Consider the following 25,169-nt stretch of genomic DNA (forward strand, 5'->3'; position numbering starts at 1 on the left):
AGACCTATTTGAAATGAAAAAGAAAGATGAATCACCTCCTTGGGGTAGTACCAAAAGAAGAAGATCCAAATTTTTGGGCATGGGATGAAGCAGACTCCATGATCATGTCATGGTTGTGGAATTTCACGACTCCAAAAATTACCGATACTTTCATGTTCCTATCTACTACAAAAAACATATAGGATGCTTCCAAACAAACCTTCTCAAAAGCTCGGTATGCTGCACAAATCTTCGAAATTAAAGTCAAGGTGAGAAGCACAAAAAAGGAAGCAAGAACGTGACTGAATATGCTACTCTCCTTCAAAACTTGTGTCAAGAACTTAATCACTACATAAGCATAGAGATCAAGTGTCCAGAAGATGTAGTTATCCAAAAAAGCTTTATTGAGAAAGATAGAGTGTATGACTTTCTTGAATTATTAAACACAAAGTTTGACAAAGTTAGAGTTCAGATTCTTGGCAAAGAGGAGACACTCTCACTAAATGAGAGAATTTCTCTTATTTATGTTGAGGAAAACTAGCGAGGCGTAATCCTGGAACCAAAGATTATTGAAGGTTCAACAATTATGATAGGCAAAGAGGCATTATGGAAGGAAAGAGGTAAGATTTTCTAAAAATCTCAAGACAAAGATTCCCTTTGGTGCAGTTATTGCAAGAAATCAAGACACACAAAGGAGACATGTTGGATGTTACATGGAAAGCTCCCAAGTAATGAATGGAATCAAAGAAGTAGACAAAATGGAACAACACAAGCAAACATTACAACAAGTCAGACCAAACCAAAAACAGTCTTATTTTAGAGAGCTCAACAAAGAAGATATTGATAAGCTAAAACAACTCCTTGTATCACTTGAAAAATCACCTGCATCTTCTTCTTTTTCACTTTCTGGTAAATTTCATATATCCATTGGATTAAGTGCCTCTATGAATCATTTAAAAGGAGTATGGATCATTGACTCAGAAGACACAGATCACATGACACATTCCATTACACACTTCATCAACTACACTCCTTGCCCGAGTGATAATAAAATCATCACTACTGATGATTCTCTTACCAGAGTAGCAAGCCAAGAAGATATACCCTTATCTCCCTCACTCACTCTAAAAAAATATGCTCCACGTACCTCAATTATTCACAAACATAATCTCTATACAAAAACTTACCAGTGATCATAATTGTCAAGTCCTATTTAACCCTACTTGGTTCTTATTTCAGGACCACATATCGGGGAAGAAGATTGGACTTGCTAAGGAGAGAGATGGACTGTACTACCTGAAAAATCTGAATAAATTCACTATTATCAAGTCATATATAACCCTACTTGTTGCTTGTTTCAGGACCACGAATCGGGGAAGAAGATTGGACTTGCGAAGCAGAAAGATGGACTATACTACTTGAAAAATCTGAACAAATCCACTATTATCAATAATGGCACATCTACTATTTGACTTCATCGTTTTATATTAGGACATCCATCTTTTGATGTCTTAAAAAATATACCTGAAACTTTTTTACAAGTTATAAAATGAATATTTTCGCTATGAAACTTGTGATTTATCCAAGCATAAATGAGTTTCTTTTCCAAACAAAATTGAGAGATTTCATAACCCTTTTTACCTTATTCATAGTAATATTTGGGGACCCTAAATAATTCCTAACATCTCAAGGGCCTGATAGTTTATATCCTTCATTGATGACTGCACTCGAGTCTCTTAGATCTTTTTCCTCAAAAATAAATCTAGTGTGAGCACTATCCTTCCAATTTTTCACACCATGATCCAGAATCAATTCGAGATAAAAAATAAGAAAATTTAGTTCCGACAATGCCAAAGATTAATTTAACCAAACACTCTCCTCCTACGTTCAAAAGGAAGGTATCATTCATGAGTCTTCCTGCATTCATACCCCATAACAAAATGAAGTTGCAGAAAGAAAAAATGGCCATCTTATGGCCTCCATCCGTGCACTTCTATTTGACTATAATGTACCCAAATCCTACTGGGGAAGCGCTTCTGACTACTATATATATCATAAATCGACTACCATCAACAACCTTGGGACTAAAAACACCAATGGATATTTTATCCTCTTTTTACCCTGAATTTAGAACCCATGAAAACCTCATACCTAGAATCTTTGGGTGCACTGCCCATGTTCACATTCACAGTCAAAATAGAGGAAAGTTAGATCCAATAGCACTCAAATGAATATTTTTTTGGATATTCATCCACTGAGAAATACTATAAGTGTTATCATCCCTCTACCAAGAAAGTCTTGTATCTGTTGACGTTACTTTTTATGAACAAAAATCTTATTTTATCAAACCTCATCTTAGATGAGGGAGACTGAAACTGAAGAAGATGAGGAAAGTGAGCTTGCACCTCCACCTCAAACCAATCCACCTAAACTTGAAATCAAAGCCAGTGAAACTGAAAACGTAGCTATTATGGATAATACGAGGTTTGGGAAACTGTATTCAAGACGTACAAATCCAAATTATGCTCTAGAGCAGATCCATGAATCTGAACCGTCTCCTGAAATTGAGGTAAATACAAGTTCACCAAAAAAAATCTCTTGTACCCCATTACCAACTTTGTATGCTTCCATAACTTCTCACATTTACACAAAAAGTTTCTAATTACACTAAATGATATATATATTTCTAATGATATTTCTGAAACTTTATCTGATGAAAATTGGAAAAGTGTCATAAAAGATGAAATGCAAGCCTTGAAAAAGAACAATATATGGGAGTTCACTGACCTACTAGTAGGTAAAAAATCAGTTGGCTACAAATGGATGTTCTATGTGAAATACAAAGCTAATGGTACACTGGAAATGTATAAGACAAAACTGGTAGTGAAAGGGTACACTCAGACGTATGGGATTGAATAGTAGGAAACTTTTGCTCATCTGCCTAAGATGAACATCGTGAGAATCCTGCTCTCATTAGCAACTAATTATAACTGGCATCTGGAACAGTTGGATGTCAAAAAGACATTCCTACATAGGGACTTGGAGGAAGAAATATTTATGGAGATTCCACCATGATTCAAGGAACAATTTGGGGGTAACAACATGTGTAGGTTAAAAAAGGCTCTATATGGGCTAAAGCAATCACCTAGAGCTTGGTTTAAAAGATTCTCAAAAGTCATGCTACTTAATCATTATCAGTAGAGCCAAGGAGACCATACATTATTCTTCAAGCACTCAGACTAAGGGGAACTCATAATTTTATTAGTTTATGTGGATGATATCAACTTGACTGAGAATCATGAAAAGACGAAAGTAATTCTAAAGAAATGTCTTACAAAGGAACTTGAAATCAAAGATCTTGGTAGATTAAAATATTTTCTTGAAATTAAAGTGGCCAGCTCCAACAAAAGAATCTTCATTTCATAACAAAAATACATTAATGATCTTCTTAAAGAAATAGGTAAACTAGCTTGTAAACCAACACTAACACTAATTAAACCAAATCTCAAATTGGGGAAGCTAAGAAGATCCAAATATAGATAAATGAGCATATCAGAGACTAGTGGGAAAATTGATCTACATTTCCCTCACCATACCAGATATAGCATTTGATATAAACATGAATAAAATTCAAAGCAGACTCACATGCAAGCTGTAGATAGAATATTGCACAATCTTAAAGGAAACCTAAATAAATGGATTCTCTCTTTATAATAGACTGTGGAATAACCCCAGAAGCATATATTGAAGCAGATTATGCAGGATCACCAGTAGATAGACGATCTACCTCAAGATACTGCACATTCCTTGGAGAAAACGTTGTTATATGGAGAAGTAAAAAATAGAATGTGGTGGCAAGATCTAGTGCAGAAGCAGAATACAGAGTTATGGCCTTAGGAATATGTGAGCTACTGTGGATCAAAATAATTCTAGAAGACTTAAGGATCAAGTGGGAATGACCCATGAAGCTAAATTGTGACAACAACTCAACAATCAGTATAACTCACAAGCCGATTCAACATGACATGACACAACACATAGAAGTTGATAGACATTTCATAAAGTAGAAATTAGACAGTTGTCTTATATGTATCGACCATGTCTCATCAAAAGACCAACTTGCATATATTCTTACCAAGGGACTCGATAACTCTATCTTTCTGGGACTGATTAAGCTGGGAATGACAAGTTTGTACTCCCCATCTTGAGCGGGAGTGTTAAATCCCAGTTGTCCCTCGGCATTATGATCCCACAGCTAGAATGGGAATCCGTGGGAGGCTCACCTATTAAATCCTAGCCGTCCCATGGCATTTTGATCCCAAGGTTAGGATGGGATCCGTGGGAGGCTCGTCTATTAAATCCTAGCTGTCCCTCAACATTTTGATGCCACGTCTAAGATGGGAATCCGTGGGAGGCTCACTTGGATCATGTTGATCTCCTTCCATATTTAGATGGCTGATTTAGGAAGGATTATATTAGAGCAATTATGCATTATTCTATAATTATTTATTTTTTATTAAGATATCTTGTATAGATCTATAAATAAGGACATGTTTGTGTAATAAAAATGAAGTGTTTTTACTATCCAATTCTCTGAATTTAACGCTTATTTAATTTTTTCAAGTAAAATTGAGCATCAGTTCAATACTTTTGATCCACCTAGAAATTCAAGCATTGCATCAAAATCTATGCTTGATAAAACCGGAATTTTTATGATCCCAACAAATGCAAATATAGTTTATGCTACTAACTTTTGAAATTCACAACATACCAAAAGTCTGACGAAGAAGCATCTCAGACTATAAAAAGCCTAAAACTCAAGAAGCTCCACAAATCAACTATAATCATCTAACCTTGGCATTACATGGCAAATAATATGGCCAAAAAAGTTTTATAATCCAAAAACTAGTATTTTTTTCTCTCTTTTATGAACAATCTGTCTACCATATGAATCTCAGTAAAATCCATATCAATTTCCTTAAAACAGCTATGAACGCTTCATCCATTCTGTGGGGCATTGGCTGTGAACACTCAGGTACTTCAAAAGAGCAAAAGCAGCACAGTCAAACATAATTATTAAAAAACGCAAATAGCATCCTTATATTTTGCACTAAATTGCATGGTAAAGCAAAAGCAAATTAAGTATCATAGAAGGAAAATAAAACAATAACTGAAGGAAATTATACAATAAAAATTTTACCTCCAAGCATGCAATCTTGAACTCATGGGGTGCACGACGTATAACTGAACCAGCAAAAATAAACCAAAAAGAGAAAAAAGCATCCATCAGTATCACTCACACCTGTAAGTTGTTTAGCTGATTCCATCTCGGAATCTTTTTCAAGGAAGACCTCTTTGTCAATATCAAAAAAAAATCATCCATATGCAAAATATTAACTATCAGCAGAATTCTAAGACCAGTCAAAAATTAATTCAGCATGGACATCACCAGATCCATCATAAAATCTCAGAGGTCAGATCAAACAAGCCTTGTCTTGGTACCAACTACAAAGAGAAGAATTGGTACCGAAGTCTGACTCAAATGATGCGTGCAAGACTATAGAGATGTTTAATTTACAACATTACCTTCCCGGAAAAGAGAAGGGAACAAGCCATCAGGTGAAATCACAACAGGGCCAGTAGGTAGTGCTTTCCCATCCTGCTGAAGTACAGAACAATAAGTGAAACAGCATACATCAATCTATCAAAATTCAACAAAACATTATGATGCGGACATTCAACCGTCCATACCTATCCGAGGAGCTGAAGATCGACGGCCGTGATCGTCCTACATTATATTAAAATTTTATTTGTATTTTTTATTTTAATTATGCATTTTCCATTTTTACCCTTATTTAAGAGTCTTGTCTTATGTAAGCCCAAGGGGCAAAATTGTCTTTTTAGTTTCTTTTATTTTAAGGCCTATATATAGAGGCCCTTACTCTTGTATTAGAATGATGGATTATTAATTAAAAAAATTATTTCTGCACTCTTGTTCTTTGGGAGAACGTTAGTGAGAATCCCTATGGAGGGAATCTTAGTTTCAACCAGCCGCAAGAAGGGTCCGAGCTCATGGCTTGAAGTCCCTAGGTGAAGGGCATCGTATCACCCATCAGATTTCAAAAGAGTTTAAGGCTCGCGGTTCCATCTTTTTTTCTTTGTTTTGTTTTTCCTTATTTCCCTAAACTGCCACCTCCTCAATCCCTCCAACAAAGCGCTGATCATCTCACCCCCACCACATCCACACCATCGGCCTACACCAGCCCCTCCCTTCCTCCTCCCTCCACTTGGCCGAAATCCACCATGGCTCCACCCACCCGCCATCCACCTCCTCCTTAGCCCCACATCTCTCAGAAATTCTCTTTCCTTATTTATGTTGTCATTAATTTGGAAAGATTTTAAATTCAAATTAATCTAATTTGAATTTCAAATACATCCTTATTAATTACATTAATTTTGGAAACTTTTTTCATTCAATTAATTAATCAATTCTGAAATTGATTGGTTAATTAATCCCTAGCCCAAATACATTGAACCTAGACATCCCAATTCCCCCTATTGATTACCTTCCTAAATTAGATTTTTGTTAATTTAGAAATTCATTCAATTTTGAATTCAAATAAATTTGAATTTCAAAATGTTTCCAATTTAACAAATTCTACATTATGGAGCCTCCTCCAATTACTCTCAATCTGAAATTAATTTTAGATTTAATTCTCCCAATTCCATTTAATGTTTGATCCACATACATTGCATGTGGACACTTCTCCTCCCTCTCCATATGATCAGCCCCGTCTCTCATCTCCTCTCTAATTAATGCCTCTCCATTAAAGCCCTCAATAAACTCCAATCACCCCTAGTAATCGCCGGCCCCCATCCCTCATCAAATCCCAATTAAACCCTCCCCAATTAAGGTGATTTGAAATTCAAATTTTCACTCCACTTCCTTTTTTTTAAATCTGAAACTAAATTCAGATTTTAATTTTTCAAATAACCCCTCCCCCCATATATGTTCTACATCAGTTTGGTATTAGAGCATGGTTGCTCACCCGAGATGCGAACTCGATGGAGTCGAGCTCTTTTCCACCCCGGGAGAATGATGCGGACATCCAACCGTCCATGCCTATCTGAGGAGCTGAAGATCGACGGTCGTGATCATCCTACGTTATCTTAAAATTTTATTTGTATTTTTTATTTTATTTTTTATGAATTTTTCGTTTTTACCCTTACTTAAGAGGGTCATCCTATGTAGCCCTAGGGGCATATGTGTCATGTTTTAGTTTATTAGGCCTATATATAGAGGCACTTGCTTGTGTAATGTAATGTTGGATAATTAATAAAATTTTGTGTTTGCACTTGTGTTCTTTGGGAAGAACCTTGGGTGAAATTCCTATGGGAGGAATTTGTAGCTTCCACCAGCCATAGGATGTGTCCGGGCTCGTGGCCTGAAGTCCCTTAGTGAAGGGCAATGTAGTACCCGTTAGCTGCAGGATGTGTCCGGGCTGGCGGTTGTATCTTTCTTTCACTAAATCCTTTTCTCCTCCTCCCTTGACCGCCGGCCACATAGTTTCCCAGACCTCTTACTTCATCCACGGACACCCTTTCACCATCGGCCACCCTTGGCTCCTCCCCCTTCTTCACGAGATCCATAACATTCCTAAAATAGATTTCATAATTTTGGTAACTCTCTTCCTGATCAAATTAATTTGAATTTGAAAGAGTTACTTAATTTACAAAATCCTATTTAGGAAACTTACTAAAACGATTCCTATTTAAATTTTAAATTAAGAAGGGAGGGAAATTTTCTTTCCAAACTTAGTTTATTAATTTAAGTAGACATTAATGCCTCATTAATTCCTCACTCCCTCTCTATAGCCACCGGCCCCCCTCATGAATGAGATTAGAAATTGTTTCCTAAAACTCTCCTCACCACTTTGGAAACAATTCAAATCTCTCCCACCTCCTTTGACCGAATTTATCCATAGTCCTTTCTAATTAATTTATTTCCAGTAGGGAATCTCTTCAATTGGAAGTAAATTAATCCCTTTCTTCCTCTTTGCCTTGCCCCCAAAATTTGAATTCCGCTTTGATTACTTTCCTATCAAATGATGTAAGTTAGGAAAATATTTAATTTCCAATTCTAAGTAATTTTTAATTTGAAATACTTTCCTAATTTAAGATAGCCTATTTTAGGAAAGTTACTTAAATTAAATCTAATTAGATTTCTAATTGGATTTGATTTGATTTAATTATTCATAATATTTTGATCTCAATTAAAGCAAGAAATTCAAATTTCAAATGTCCCTTTTTTTTATTCCCGGTCTACATCACATTAACTGATCAAAGTATGGATAATATTAATAGGGCTTTTCAAATAATAACCATCGATATATCTGGTCATCAAGAGCAGTAGATTGAAACTTGTTCAAGGGTGCAGAAAGGCTAAAAAGCTGAACTTTTTGTAGAGTATTTTCTACCATAGATTTCCACAAAACAAATGGAAAATAAACAGTTTCAGTCATAAGAATTGTCAAAAATTAGAAAACTCTGATTATCACGAAGACATAATGAAGGAGAAAAACCAAAAACGCATCTCCACCTGTTTTAGATTCAGAAGAAAGCTTCTGGTAAGATATGCCTGCACAATGGCTCGAGCACTAAGGAAAAGGAGCTGGTAGCCGTTTTCCTAATCAGAAGAAATAAGCTAGTTACTATAACAAAAAATGTAGACTGAATATCCACGAATTAGAAATAATAATTAAATAAACAAATATTTACATGCCTAAGCTTCTACACTCTTCTACGAGATATCTGATCTTATTAAAAACACAAAGAACTGCAGATCAGATTAACAGCTATGATGCACCGACACTTCTCCTCAAAGAGGCGTGCAGTGTCTGACGCCGTGTCCGACACGACACTCGCCCGACACTCCTCCGACACGTGTCGGACACGCCGAAAATGTGTCTGATTAATAAATATTAAATAAAAATTGGACATGCGTATCTTAAATATTTTATGAATTTTTTTAAATATAATTTCTTGTATTTGACGGGATTTAAAATAAATTTCTTATTTCCTATCCAAAACACCAAATCAACATCTGCATTTAATACCCAATCATCGAATATTCTCATTTTAATTTCTTTTTGGCAGTGAAGGTATTTTCATCTCCTCTCTCGATAACTGATAAATGACATCGATGCCTGACTCTCGACATCATAATACTAATCATTTTAAGCACAAATTCTAGTTAAATGGCTTATTCTTTTCAAATTATTTTTAAAATTATACTTATTTAATTTGTATACACTATTTTTTAAATAGAAAAACTATAATAACATGTCCAACCCGTGTCCGTGTCCTATATTTTCAATAACTGACGTGTCCCGTGTCCGTGTCGTGTCGTATCCGTGTCGCCGTGTCCGTGTCTGTGCATCATAGATTAACAGTTAAAAGACAAGCTTGTTGATATCTTACCAAAACAAGCAAGTTTAAGAAATACTATTTTGAGAAAGAAGGCAACTTTTTATTCTCAATTTTCAAAATTACTGAAAAGGGGTAAAATTTTATCGATGTAGTGATTTGCACCTTTAAATAAAGTGATTTACATTGTTCTTTGCAAGTCAAGCATGTTGGACACCCAAAAAAAGAGAAGAAAGCAAACCTACCAAATAGGTTGTAATTAGAAAGCAACTACTTCAGAAGGCCATCTATGACAGTAAAAGTTAAGTATAACAGTACTTGTGGTCGTACAGATTCAACAAGAGTTGAGTAAATTGTAAGCAAATAGCATTTGCTCAAAATCCAGTTATTCTCAAAGAATAGTGAAGAGTGAATTGACAAAGAAATGAAAAAATAAGTTTCAAGAATGAAACATGCAATGAATGAATTGTAGATAGATATTGGACGGATGTTTTCAACTAAAGAGAGAAAGAGAGAAGAAATAAAAAATGTAAGTGTGTGGAAAGCAACAAGTTCTAGTATACATACAACAACAACAAAATCAAGCCTTTGTCCCACTACGTGGGGTCGGCAAAGTATTCATCTGATGAATTTTTTCATTATAATTACCATCACCACAGGATAATATCTGATCAATTATTTGAACTTGTTAAATACATAAAACTACCCGTTATCAGCGCAATGCTTTCAATGAATTATACTTCTACTCTATAGTTCCTTCTAGAATAACCACAATCATTGAAAGCATAAGGTGATGAAGGTTTGTAACATTTTTCAAAGGATTTATGCTCTAATCACACCTTCAGAAAAATTGTGTTTATGCTCTAATCCACCTTCTGAAAAAAAATTTCATCAATTCAAATCAAAGTATCACATGGCAAAAACAAGGGTTTCAAAATGCACCAAATTGCAAAGCTAAATGTCACAAATTGAAGTATGGATTAACATGCAACTTGCTTTCTGCATGGTCACTACATATTCAACTTTACTATACCTTTATGGCAGAAAAAAGTCGTGCAACCCCAGACTGTGTCCAATCTTTTCCGACCAAAGGCATGACCTGGCCGAGGACATCAGACCTAAAACAGAAAAGATGGAGTTGGAAAAGCATTAAATTCTAATACCTGCAAGGATTAAAATCGCAAATAAGAAAGATAAATTCACCTCAAATATAATAGATGACAAAGGTTCTCAAATACAGTTTAAGAGTTTTAGAAGTTTAAGTCTCAGCATTTTCAATGGTTTGGTAGACACGGTCTGTAGGCCTGTTTCTAGTTTCAATTGTAGTTTAAGTAAGTTTTTATTATGCAGTACAAAAAAATTAAAAAAATTCTGGTTAATAACTCGAATTTATCACTATTTTAATAAATTAATTTAAATTTGAGGAAGATGTATACTTGACATATTGGATGATGTTCTAAAATTTGAACATGTTATTTGTAAAAATTACAATTTACAATGATGAATTTAGCAATATCAAGTAATTTGAACTATTCAATATTATATTATTATTAGTAATGTTAAATGAACGACTAAATTATATCCTAAGCCTATCTAAAAATAATTTTAACTGGTGAGAAAAGGATACCGTTATTAATTTTTAAAATAATTTATATTTTATGCTATGTGTTGAAAAAGAATATTGGTTCATTGGATCATGTTGCACGTGTTATTTGGGTGTTCCTAGAACTGTGCTCATTCTCCAATTACAAATATGGAGGATCACAAGTGAATAAGAAAAACAAAAATTTTTCCTCTAACGTGATCGTAGAGTCAAGCTAAACCAAGCTCCTCCCTTGTGATGCACTCGATCCTTGATACCACAACCAAACTGATGGGGACATCGGAGCTTGGAAAGTCTATCAAAAACGTGGTCGTCGATCTACGGCCACGATTGAGTCGATGTACTTCTGAGTCATATTATGTATTTTCTTTATTATTATTTTATGTTGTATTTATTTTATTAGTGTTTCCGTTTTTATCCCTTACATAAGGGAGGTCATATGCAAGCCCAGAGGGCATCGTCGTCTTTTTATTTTCTTGAGTCATTTGTATGAGGCTATATATAGCCCTCTTGTTCTCTTTTCATGTTAATGATTGAATGATAAAAATTTTGTCATTGCTTGAGTTCTTTGAGAAATCTTGAGAGTGCTTGGCGAGAGAGATCCCTATGAGAGGGAATTCGGATCACCCACCAACCTTGGAGACGGTCGAGTTCGTAGTTCCTCTTCATTATCTCTTTTTCCTCCCTCTTTCATCTCCTAGCCGCCGGCCAAGACCTTTCCCAAACCTTTAGCCTCCGGCCACCTAAATTCCCACCACCACCCGCCGCCTAAATTCCTCCCACCACCCAATCCACCGGCCAACCTAACTCCACCATCACCCCACCAACATTCCCCCACAAAGCCCACCAAGCCGCCGGCCCCATCTCCCCCTCCCTCCCTCCAAAATTCAAATCCCCCTCTTGAATACATTCCATAAATGATTATTCTTAATTTGGGAAGCCTTAATTTCAAATTTCAAAACAATTTGAATTTGAAAATTCTTTCCTAATTTGAGAAATCTATTTTAGGAAAGTTCCTAAATTAAATCCTTTTGAATTCAAATTTGATTTGGATTTAATTAAACCTTTCATAATTCCTAAACCCAAATTAAGAAACCCCAAATCTCTCCCCTCAATCCCTCCTAAACCCATGATGCCGCCGGCCCCATAAATAAATCCATTGGGATTTATTTCCAAATCTCCTAAGCCCTCTCTTGGAAACCTTTCCTAATTCCTATCCACCTGTTGGCCGAAATTTCCAAAGCCCCACACCTCCTAATTACTTTCCAAAACCTAATATTAAGTTTTGGAAACAAATCCCTCATCCCCTCTCTCTCGCTTGTCGTCGCCCCTACCCTCTCTCTCTTTCTTTAATTATTCCCAAACATGGGGATTAATTAGAGCATTGTTTGAAAACCCTTTCCCTCCACCAAATCGGAACCAAATTAAATATCTCTCCCTCCTCCCTTGGCCAGCCACCCCACCCTCCTCTCCACTTTAATTTTGAGAGAAACTTCTTTCTCTCTAGCGGAGCTTCAAAGGATTGACATTGATCTTCGACTACACATCCTCCTTCTAAAGCCAATGAATGGCCGATCCGGAGCTTGACTAGGAATTTGCTTACAACGAGCAAGGATACATTAATATCCTCCACTCCACCTTCTTCGACTTCAATCCGGAAGTTGATCGTTCCATCGAAGGGTACGTGGACCGTATTATTTTCACGCTATCGGAGGTCATCGACAAGCAACTTGCCGGCGCCTAGTGGAAAATCGTCTCCGAACCTACCCATGGGTGAACTTCTTCCCCTTTTCATTTATTTTCCTAATCCCCTAATCTTGTAGTTGGTGACAAGTCACATGGAGCCGTGTTTTGCCTTCTGCTTAAGCTTAGTAAACGTAGGATTGAGTGCACCTTCTATGTTACTATCTTATTGTTAGATTAAGGATTTTTGTTGAAAGCTACTACATTTTCTTACTATTGAGATTCTAAGTTATTTGATAATTCAAGCGTTTGGGCTTAGCCGAAACGTAGACACCCCTCTCTTATTTTTTTTGTAGTTATAACTGCTAATAGTTTTAATCTTAATTGTTTTATTCAAGGAAACGTGCAAATTCTAATCGCATACAATTAATGAATCATGAGCCCAATCCTGAAATGCTCCCCCTCACATGAATCATGCTCACGAGCAAACATCGATATCTTCAATCTTGATCATCATTCCTCTTTGCTTTTGGCTTCTTGACGTGTCTTTCATATCTTCTACTTCCATCGTCATTTCTAATGAAACGAAACATTCTTATAAGTAGAAATGCTAATCCCAACATTCCCACAAGGAGAAATCCCATTGGATTCACAAAATCCAATAAAAATGTCACCTTTCTCTCTTACCATCTGACTACTCTACCCATGAATTGCTACCACAACACTGTCTCAACCAATTATTGCCCTCGTTACCATTCTCCCATTACCCTAAGGCATAAACACTTCATTAATCAAATTGTCTTGATGATATGAGTTAACTATCAATGCTCTCTCTCATGGTATCATGACTCTTACTCTTCTTTCAATGAATCAAAACCCTTCACCATTAATACCAATTATCTCCTATAGTCAAGAGCCTGTCTCTTCCTTATTGGTTCTCACAACAAACTCAATTATATTGAATTCTTGATACAACTATTCCAAATAACACTAAAAATGTCAAATTTTCAAAATGACAATGGTTTGATCATGTTGTGCTTGCCGAGTTGCATGAATTAAAACTGCACAATCTGAGGCAAGCAAAAAAAGCTTTTAGGCATATACCTCAATTGAATGAGGTGTGCCTTAAGGCTTTTTGATGAAGTGTAGCACGATGCATCAAAATACTCAAAAAAATAAAAGAAAATATTCATACTTGCATGAATAAAGTGACAATGTCAACACATTTAGCTTAAAGGCAATTTGATGAGAGTTGATGATGATTCCTAATATGGTAGTGGGCATGGGCATGGGCATAGTCGCAAAAAATCTTCTTCTTCTAGGTTACAAATCTTCAATAAAGATTCTAGGGAACCTATAGATAGATATATAATAAACATGAAAAATGAAAATAATAACATGAGAGATATGAAAGGCCATTTCTATTAAAAAGGATCTCATATACTTATGATTTTCGATAACTATGACCATCATAAGGGATATATCTCGAAGTAGTTGTATTTTTTGTCAATAGCTTGAATTTTAAAATGAACCTCTCCCATGGGCGGACCCACGGCTTGGTCAGGGTGTGCAAATGCCCACCCTCAAAATATATATATATATATGAGGAGGGTTAATTTCGGTATTTTGCCCCCCCCCCCCTCTAAAAATAAGTTTGCCCAATTCTTTCCCACGGTGCTATTCCAGCCGCTGAGCCGCACTCTTTATTTCGCAAAATTCCGTGGCAGTCGGCACTATATTCGTCTCCGCGAGCGAGCGACTCCGCTTCTCAGGCATTCGCCTCGATGTTCGTCAGCCCGTAGGTTTCGTCTACTCAAATCGCAAGCATTCGCCTGGACGTCTCCGCAGCTTTCGTCTCCGCCGGCTTCGTCCGTTCGTCCACTTCGTCGCAACTTCTTGACTTCGTCTTCTTCGCCTCTTCAGTTCGTACTTCGCAGACCGCTGGCGCAGCTCTTTTTGCTCACGAATTCAAGGTAACTTGCCGCATTCCCTCTTTTTTGGGTGGATTTGATTAGAATGATGAAATATTTGCTAGGTTTTAATCATTCCCGCTTTTTTCAACTGAGAATGGAACACATTTTTTAAAATATTTTCCCGTTGATGAATTGATTTTATGCTAGGTTTTAAATTTTAATTCAGTCATCATTGTGAAGTTTTATTGAGTATTTTTCTTTAGTTGAGAGCAGCAAAATGATGAACAAGGTAGTGGTTGCAGTGTGATTGTGTGAGTTATTTGCAATTTTGCATTGACAAAGAAATTAAGAAAGTTAAGTTGCATCAATATTTTACAAATTTACTAATGATAACAACCTTAGAACAAATTTAAAGTTTCATCTATAAGTTCAAATCTAGAACTCATCAAGATTAACAGACATAAGGCTTACTATTTGTTGGCTTTGCTTTGTGTGAGACCTGTATTTGCATCGATTTCATTGGGATCATCATTGTGATGGGACATACCTATCTGATTCTCCATTTTCTCACTTTATTCTCAATAGTTTCCCCATTAATTCACCCCTTTCTACTCTTACTGTTAATAATGAATGGATTCTTCCTATTGCAACTCATAATCAAAACTCTGATATTATTTCCTCTGTTTATGTGTGGATGATCAATTCTGGAAGGTTGAAAAGTGCAGATGTTTTATTGAAGTGGAATATTCCAGTGGATAATATGTGCTCCCTATGCCATTATTTTTTTCACCCAATATATGTTAATCTAATGACTATAATATATACTCTTTAAAAGTCTTCTTCATAATGAAAATAGATTTTTTAGATCATAATGAAAATAGATTTTTTAGATGGAAACTGTTTCTTTTTCAACACATTTGCTTAAGGTATGTCCTTCAGATATTAGTTGATGTAAGTTTTCTTTTTTGTCAAATTAAGACTCATTTTCCATTGGATGATATGAGAATATGAATAGCTTTATTTTATTCTACCCAAATCATTTGTCTATTACTTGTTTTACTAGAAATGGAAAGATTCTTGAAGCGAAAAGAGCGTGTCGAAATTGATGTTAACAATCTTCCAGTTGATCCTAGCCTTCGACCATCAATATGGAGTTATGATGTGAATGAGCGTGATAAAGTTCGTAGAGCTTATATGTTGAAAGGGCCGCATCAACCAAAAAAACATTGTTTCCCTCAAACAATCATAGGAAAAATTGCATGTAGATTCAACTCAAAATGGTTTGAAGAATTTCCTGCTTGGATAGAATACAGTGTCCAAAAAAATGTTGTATTTTGTTTATATTGCTACTTATTTAAGCCTCAAGAGCAAGCTAGTACTTCCCAAGGCGGTGGAGACGTATTTGTTGGTGAGGGATTTAAGAACTGGAAGAGAAAAGAGAAGCTTTTGAGTCATGTTGGAGATCACAATAGTGCACACAACAAGGCAAGACAGAAATGTGAGGCTTTAACGAAGCTTCAAGAGCATAGTATCCCCGCTTTATGGTTGAGCAAAGAAGAGAAACAAAAAAAAAGAATATCGCACTATGCTAACTGCAGCAATTGATTGTGTTCGATTTCTTATTCGTCAAGGCTATCATTTCGTAGGCATGATGAATCATCTAGCTCTGATAATCAAGGGAATTATGTATAACTATTTTAGTTTCTTGCAAATTATAATGAAGAAGTCAAAAAAGTTACATTTGAAAATGATAATGCTAATTAAAATTGATTGCACCAAAAGTCCAAAAAGAGATTTGTGCCTCTATTTCTGCTGAGACCTTGGCTATAATCATGAATGATATTGGTGATTCATACTTTACCATTCTAGTTGATGAATCTCGCGATGTATCTACGAAAGAACAGTTAGCTATTGTGGTGAGATACGTAGATAAGTTGGGCCAAGTAATTGAGAGGTTCATTGGTGTTATTCATGTTACTTCAACAAATGCAATAACACTCAAGACAGCAGTTGAAGCACTTCTTGCAAAACATTCGTTAAGTTTACATACAATACGGGGACAAGGTTATGATGGAGCATCTAATATGCGAGGAGAGTTCAATTGTTTGAAAGCACTAATTCTAAAAGATAATCCTCAAGCATTCTATATTCATTGTTTTGCACATCAACTCCAATTATGTTTGGAGGCTGTTGCAAAAAATCATTGGAAAGTAAAACATTTATTTGAGATGACTTCAAGAATTGTAAACACTGTTGGAGCTTCATGCAAGAGGAATGATACACTAAAAACTATTCAGCATGATAAAATACTTTTTCATTTAAGCAGTGGATAGTTAAGTAGTGGTCGAGGTTTGAACCAAGAAACCAATTTGCATCGTGCTGGTGACACCCGCTGGAATTCACATTTCCAAACATTAATAAGTCTAACAAAAATGTATGCTTCTGTACTTGAAGTGCTAGAAATTGTGAAGGAAGAGGGTATACATGATCAACAATTAGTTGAAGCTGATGTTTTAATAAATGCCATGGAATCTTTTAACTTTGTCTTGACACTGCATTTGATGATTGACATTTTAGGGATTACAAATGAATTGTCACAAGCATTACAAAGAAAAGATCAAGATATTTTAAATGCAATGAAATTGGTACAAGTGTCCAAGCAACGATTGCAAATGATAAGGGAAAATGGATGAGTGCCTTTACTTGAAGAAGTGTCACGTTTTTGTAATGTTTTTGAAATTGTTGTTCCCAATATGGATTCTAAATTCAAGGCACGTGGACGGTCTGTACGAATATGTGAAGAAATTACGAACTTTCATCATTATCGAGTAGATTTATTATACGCAGTTATTGATATGCAATTTCAGGAATTGAATAACCGATTCACAGAAAGTAGCACCGAGTTACTTCATTGTGTGACATGTCTAAATCCGAGTAATATGTTTTCTGCTTATGATAAGGGAAAATTAATTCGTCTTGCAGAATTATATCCAACAGATTTCTCTATGATTGATCTTGTGTCTCTTGAGCATCAGCTATCTACTTATATTGTTGATATGCGTACTAGCGAGGAGTTTACATCTTTAACTAGCATTGGTGCTCTAGCAAAACAGATGGTAAAGGATAAGAAAAATGTTGTGTATCACTTGGTTTATAAACATATTATTTTGGCACTAATGTTATCAGTTGCTACTTCTACGGTGGAGAGAGTATTTTCTGCAATGAAGATCATTAAGCATCGACTTCGTAGCAAAATGGGTGATGTCTGGCTTAATGACTGTCTAGTGTCATATATTGAAAAAGAAATATTTGATTCTGTTCCGAATGAAGTCATTATGCAACATTATCAGAAAATGCAAAGTAGAATGCAAAGTCTGTAATTTTCTTTTTATTTCAAAAATTATGACGAAATGTAATGTTTTGCTTTGAGTTTTGCTAGTGAAATATATCTATATTTTTTGCATTTATATTTTTATATATATCGAGTTTGCCCACCCTAAAAAAAAAGGGCTGGATTAGCCACTGACCTCTCTTGTTATAATTTTGTTTATATTTGAGCACAACATTGGGATTAAAATTATTGTCATGAACCTTGTAGACTCTACTACTTGTTTGCAGAGGACCAAGGGCTTAGAAGTTTTTTAGAATATAGACATTGTTGACTTTGCTTTCTCCCTTTTTGAGGATTGAGTCTAGGTGAATTGATGCATATCAAAGCTCTTAAGGTACTAAGAACAAAGTGATGCGCAAAAGTCTTTTTATGCTTCAATGCACAAAGAGCAAAGCAAAATAGTGATTTTACTAATTAAAGCGTTCATGCGTTTTATATCATATATTTATGTATTATGCATATAAAATAATTAATTAATGAACTAAATTTAAACCACATAAGGTAATAGTTTTTCAGCAAATATAATAATAAATTTAATAATAGTAATTTCTAGCTATTCGAAGACAACAAAAGGACTAAAAAGAATAAATAATAATAATGAATTAATGTAAGAATACTTTAAAATCAAGAATATACACATTAGATTGAGTGACAACCTATAGATAACAAGGCAAAGGCAGCGTGAAGTAGAAAGTGTGAAAAATGAGACAATGAGAAGTATTCTCAAAAAGTTTGTGTGCAAGAAATTGCTGATGCTGAAGAAAAAAACTAATGAAAAGCTTATAAAAACTAGCATAGAAGCGAGCTTGAAGAGACAAACCACTAAGAAGGGACTAGTTCTAGCATGAAAAAATGTAGAACCAATGATCAATGACTCAACGACTATGAGAAATAGTGAGGAGAAGCACACGAGCATATTATTAATTATTGGCAATTATTGAACATAACTATAAAATTTGAACTTGGATTTCGCTCTAAACAGGAGCAGAGTGCATAATGCTACCACCTAATGCGGAAAAGCAGTGCGATAAGCATGCTTTATTATGAGCTTTTGCTTCAAGCAAGAACCACACAGGGCCAATATCACTTTGCTTCACTCTTTAGGCATGTTTTTTGTAAAATTTCCAATTTTTAAAAAGGGTAAAAGTCCCAAATTTAATTTACCGGATTTTTCACATTAAAATCAAGCATAATAATAAATATAGAATTAGCTATATTCAATATAGCACATATTACACATGGTGCGCTATTTAATTTCCTTTTTTTTGGGTTCTTTTTGGTTGATTGTTTTAATTTAATAACTTTCACAAAAAAATAAACTTTTTAGAGCTTGGACATAATATAATGAATGTTTTTGTTTCTATGTTCAACTCTCAAGAAAGTGTACTTGTTCTACTATTTGATTAAAGCGATGACATATTTATAAGAAGTAAAAATCTTTTATCTTCCTTTATATGTAGGGTTTTAGCCAATAATGTTTAAGCCTTATATGACAATCTATCAGGCGAAGCTAACATAATAACTACACAATTATCTTTATTATTTTTTGATGATGTGAAAGGCTATATATTGTTGTGATACACTAATTAGAGATGTCTCTACCCTTAAGCTTAACTTATTATGTCCGTTTCTAATTTTTCTCTTTTTTTAATCAATAAAAGAGTAAATGCACTTTTCCATATAATCTTTATTTAGACAATAGATATCTTCCCTGTATCTTTTACTATATCTTTTTTATGAGCCATATAAATATTTAATAATCACCCAAAGCTTTCCCTCAAACTAAAAAACATTGCCTATTCTTATCTGATCATGTTTTACTCTCTGACTTATAGATGAGTACTTAGAAAATAACTTTAAAAGTGTAAGTATAATCAAATATAACAGAGAGACTATGACATCATATTCAAAGTTTAGCAAATTCTATGCTAAAATTTTAATTAAGTATAATTGTTAACGAGCCTAATATTTATCCATATACTTCTCTTTCTTTTCTAAACTCTATTTACAATGAATAAAGCAAAGAAATTAGAACGTGGGCATATAAAAATACATCATTATCAATGAATCAATTTGATTTTATGCTTGAAATTTAACTAACAAGGCGATTCTTGTAATAAGGTAATTATAAATATAATAATAAAATGATCCTTATATGGTGTGCGTTGATCTTAAAGAGCCGTATGATCAAATACCACAAGAATAAATTCAATACGTGATAAAAAAGGTGGTTTGATAGACAAAACATGATGAAATGTCAACTAGTATTTGAAGTGGATTGATAGACTAAAAAGTTTTCAATTACTATAAAATTACATCAAAGATATAGTTTAATAAGTAAGAACTCTTTTGAAGGGAAAGTAAAAACAATTAAGGAATTTTTCACAAGCTAGAGCACTCGAGGTTAGTGGAATAAAAAGTTGATATGTAATTTTAATGGATGTAAAATAGATCATTATCACTAAATGTTATTAGAAGGAAAGTGTAGCGCCTACAAAATTGATAATTATCAATAAATATTATCAGAATATATACCTAAGTGTGATGGGTTTAAGTATCTTGAATCTTTTATATATAAAGAATGTCATACAGTAGGATATAATTAAATGATGACAAACTTTTGAGAAAAATGATGAATGGTTAAAATGTATAAGTACTTTAGAATGAAGGGATGAGAGAATATTCGGGAGACGAAATAAATATTGTGAAATAAAAAACAACAAGCCTATCACAGTAAAAAAAAGTGTTTTGATAATCAAATCGAGTACGACTTGAGATGAGAATTTGAGATGGATGAATGACAAAATAATTGAGGATATAGAAACAAATAATTATATAAAAGGAATGATAGGAGTAACATTTTTAAAAGATAAGATAAATTAAAATGAAAAGGATGTGTCAATAGAAGATACAACAATAAGTTAAGTGGATTTTATTAATGTGAAATGATTAAATAAGAAAAGGGATAGACCAAACAATACATGGATAAAAATAGAGCTAAAGATGCCCAAAATTGAGTTAGCAACTCGTAGAACTAAACATGAATGAATGGTGATGAGGATTTATAAATCTTTCAACAAAAAATTGGGTAAGGCTAACATGAAAATGATAAGTCTATTAGTATGCATTTCACGTTCAAGAAGATGTATTAAGAAATTAGTAAATCTCTTTCAAATAGATATCAAAGTTTTTTTTTTTTTTTTTTTTTTTGCCCTATATTGTCAAATGAAAGTATCACATAAAACAAAAACGCAAACTTCTTCAATAATCTAGTAACAGTGCAAAAATGATGGAAATAACTTACTTTGTAATGGTACCATCAACATCAGAAATAACTATCCGTGCATTCCACTTCCACAAGTAAATATGCGCATCAACCTGTTTTAGAAGTCGAATAAGAAAAGATGATTTGAATGATAAAAACTATTCTTCTACATAAATAGACCATAACCTGCTGTTTCCCTAGAACTCTGGTCGAGAAACTAAAGGCTACCATGTTTTGTCCATCCTTCAAATTCAAAGATGCAATCTGCCCGGTCGTTGGGATGTATGTGCGGAGGTGTTGCTTGCGGGGTGACGGATGACTATCAGAAATGGGGCTTTGCTCCGCATGCGGATTCTGCCAGCTAGGTTCTGTATCAACAAAAAGATCTTCATTTGAAGAATCACCATTGGTGAGTTGAAGTGTTCTGCTCCTCCTAAATGGTATTGGCCACAATCTCCATCTCCGACTAGAACTGGAAGAAAGTGAAGCTCCTTGTAAGTCTTCTCTAGTACTTGTCATTTCCTTAAGATCGACAAGAATTTGATCCTTTATGTCGCATGAGAAACCTGAACCATATACAGCCTTGCCAACAACTAAATTAGCAGCTTTATCCCAAGGCAAGTACATCTCTTTGTATCGGACTATGAGGTTTCCATTGTTAACTATGGATTGTCCTGAAGTCTTAAACTCATCCTCTGAGATACGATGGGCATCAAAGGTTTCTTCTGCAGCAACACGGCCCATTCCAGGCCGTATTAAGTTTCCACAAAGTGAAATCTCAAAACCTATGAATTATAAAGGATTGAACCACAAAATAGTATTCATACGCCAAACAATGAAAAAATGTGTACCCCTAACTAAATATAAAAATACATTTAGTTACCTAAGCCTGATATGTTGCTCTGAAGTCCTTGATCATCAGTTTTATTTATGTCAACTTTAGTGGCTGATATCACGCGCCTTTCACTCACACATTCTAGACCAATTCTCAAGTTATTAACTGGAGCTTGAACTGAACTTTCTTGTGTCATATCATCAGTAGCCAGGCTCTTTTCAGATGCCTCTCCCGATGTCAATGTCTGGTCACATGGCATATCCACGTTACATGGAGCTACATCTGAGACTATTTGATCTTCATTCTGCTTGGAACCATAATTCATATTGTTTTCTAGATCATTCAACTCCACATTTGAAGAAGATGATAAATCAATTCCATTGTCCCTAGTTGACGCATCTTTGACCATTATGGTGTTGAAAGAAGAGGAAACAGATGAGTTTTTTGAGTTATCTTTTGTTTCTGAATCCTGGGAATCAGTGCCAATGTCTTGTAACTCACTGTCCTGGACGTGTAAAGTCAGATCAAGGCAGATTTTGAACATTTCTTCTTTATCAATTTTGGCAGCAATATCTTCTGAATTGTTGCTCAACTCAAGGTTAACAATACTTTGAATGTGTTCACCATGAAATGAAACTCCTTTGCAAACTTTAGGAACCTCTATAGGATTCTCCGAAGCATCATTCTCCTTACATCGTGATTCCATATCGACATACAAACCATTTTCCCACATATCACCTTCGGAACCAAATTCCTCTCCAGGTCCTTCCCCAGGACCTAGGTGGAATTGTGGGTTATCCAATGGAAGATTTTCCATATTCTCATCACTGGCTGAAATAGGTGCGGTTAGAACATGTCCATCCACACTGATAAGAACCATCTCAGAATTAGCATCATTGGATGATTCCACTACATCCTCCACTTCTTCTAAATTACCGTAATTGTAGCTGTTGAACCTGTTTGATATGGAAGTAGTCCCAATGGTGGCTTGCTCATCTTCACGTAACTGTATATCTTCTTGCTCCCTATTTTCATTTAGATCACCCATATAATCCTCAAAATTCTCACCGTGGCTAGATTTTGGATGCATCGGCTTATTCTCCTGATGACTAGACTCATTTAAAGCTTGATCGCTTGATTCTTCATCATTAGTTCCAGACACAACTTCTTTCAGGAAATAGGCCTCTCCTGAAGAGTCAAGATACATGTGAAAACTTGCCTCATCTCCATTTACTGCAATAGTAACAACCTTCTCAGCACCTTTGAGAACACCCTGAAATTTCCCAAACCGCACATACCATGGTGTACTGCGATAGGTTCCATCCTCTTGCTCAACCACAATAATATCCACTGCACCACCGAAAGGGTGGAAAGGGGTTGCCACAGAATATACACCCTGAGAGATTATACTCCCCACTCTACCTACCACATTCATCTTTAAAGAAAAGCCCAGAATCCTACAAGAACCACAGCTGATAATGTTCCCCTTTCCAAGTGTCAGATCAGTTTTTCATCAATTTTTCAGTTCGATTAATGAACTCTGACTACAGCATAATCAAATAGCTACCGAAAACATGATTTCACAAACTTCTTGCCAGCGAATGAGTACTAATTCGAGTTCCACTTCACCGGTTATTCTGCCAAAGCAATGAGAAATTTATTTTGATAATTTTCAAAGACCTAGTTCTGAATATTTGCCCACTGGGGCACAAAGCACAAACCATGCTGACTAGAGACATTAAAATATATTTTAAATTACGAAGAAGTTTGCCTTTCAAATAGCACCAAACAGGGAAAGAATAACATCTAGATAGATTTCTTGGTTTTTTTTTTTTTTTCTCGCCCCCGCGATTTGGTGACCTTTCTCATTCTATGGGGTGCAGGGAAAGAAAAACAAAGACAGAATCACCGCAAGCCCAGGTGAACCAACAAGAAACATAAATGGAAACCCTAGCAAAACGCCTGCAACCGATCACATCAAATACTAGAGAAAACGGAATGAAACGCCGAAAACCACAAAAATCTCTTAAAAACCAACAATAAATAACAAAAAGCATAAATTTTCAGAACTTCCGCAAAGAATCGAAAGCCCCTTCTCCAAATTCCTTCAAAATAGCACGAGGAACATGGAATCGATGGACAGAAGCAGAGGAGCTCACACCTAACAGCTGAAGAAATCTAGATCACGGAGAAGTAGAAAACCGGGAGGCAGAGGGAGACTCCCCGTCTTTCTACCTTCTCTGGACTGATGCCGATGCCTGCCACCACCGCCGGCGACGAAAAAATTGCGAAACGCAAGTCCCGAGTTAAGACGCCAGGCGAACATCATTTTATAGTTATTCGTCCATCGCAATAAAATGATGAAGAACACACTTTTTAATTAGTATATTTACTAAACAGCCCTCATTGGACTAAGTTCAATTTTTATTAACTTTTATAGTTAAGGGTGTTTTCGGAATTTAGTGCTAAGCCGGAGAGAGAATTTTTCGGTGGAAAAGTTGCTTGTTTGCGAGTAGGGTCACCGACGCAGAAGGGTATGTATTTCCTACCGGCCGTAGGCAGTACCGACCAAATTAGCTGGCGTGCCTGAATGAACTTTTGGTGATCGTACCAAGCACGTTTATCATGGCATAATTTCTGAAATTTAATTATTTTTATTAAAAAAAGACTTCCAAATCCATGGTTATTAAACACATAATGAGTCCATCCGGTTCAACCGATTGAATCAGGAATCGGCCTGCTAACTAATTTATTTCTGCTGATCAGGAAAAATCTATCAGACCATCATTTGAACCGCGAAACTAACAAACTTGCTGAATTTAAAAGAACCTTCATGTTCAAAACAAGTGTAATGTCAGTTGTTGATTACAAAACGAATGGTCAAAATCAATCAGATGTTTGGATCGTATATGTGATATCTCGGATTCTAATTTGGAAGAATTATTCATTTATCTTTTAATAACAACAAGTATAGTAATCTAATATCATCTATCAGTAATAAACATGAAAACATATTCTATAATTCAAAACATCAATATATACATCTATATTCATTTCCAAAAATTATATACACT

General features: G+C 35.1%; 1 protein-coding gene across 3 annotated transcripts; it reads right to left on the minus strand.

Moving 5' to 3' along the window:
* Positions 1 to 5,074: 5,074 nt before the first annotated feature.
* Positions 5,075 to 24,469, minus strand: LOC110109595 (phosphatidate phosphatase PAH1). Of its 3 annotated transcripts, none has more exons than XM_020840746.2 (8): positions 24,331 to 24,469; positions 22,144 to 23,732; positions 21,447 to 22,045; positions 21,300 to 21,373; positions 10,439 to 10,523; positions 8,579 to 8,665; positions 5,566 to 5,641; positions 5,075 to 5,223 (listed from the first exon to the last, which is right to left on the minus strand). In XM_020840746.2, the coding sequence occupies exons 2-8, from the start codon at positions 23,528 to 23,530 to the stop codon at positions 5,090 to 5,092; spliced, it is 2,442 nt and encodes an 813-aa protein (XP_020696405.2). In that variant the 5' UTR covers positions 23,531 to 23,732; positions 24,331 to 24,469; the 3' UTR covers positions 5,075 to 5,089. The 3 variants fall into 3 exon arrangements, with proteins under 3 accessions (XP_020696405.2, XP_020696404.2, XP_020696406.2); XM_020840745.2 differs by having other exon boundaries at positions 24,257 to 24,452; XM_020840747.2 differs by having other exon boundaries at positions 5,566 to 5,638; positions 24,257 to 24,451.
* Between the last annotated feature and the right edge of the window lie 700 nt (positions 24,470 to 25,169).

This window comes from Dendrobium catenatum, unplaced genomic scaffold (assembly GCF_001605985.2).
Source record: "Dendrobium catenatum unplaced genomic scaffold, ASM160598v2 fragScaff_scaffold_716, whole genome shotgun sequence".
In the NCBI taxonomy this organism is placed as follows: Eukaryota; Viridiplantae; Streptophyta; class Magnoliopsida; order Asparagales; family Orchidaceae; genus Dendrobium; species Dendrobium catenatum.

Coding starts and splice junctions, on each gene's coding strand:
- LOC110109595 (XM_020840746.2), bottom strand. CDS start 23,530: ATGAATGTGGTAGGTAGAGTGGGGAGTATAATCTCTCAGGGTGTATAT. Junction 21,374..21,446: donor GAGTTCTAGGGAAACAGCAG/GTTATGGTCTAT, acceptor CTTCTAAAACAG/GTTGATGCGCATATTTACTT. Junction 5,224..5,565: donor CCCTTCTCTTTTCCGGGAAG/GTAATGTTGTAA, acceptor TTGCTGGTTCAG/TTATACGTCGTGCACCCCAT.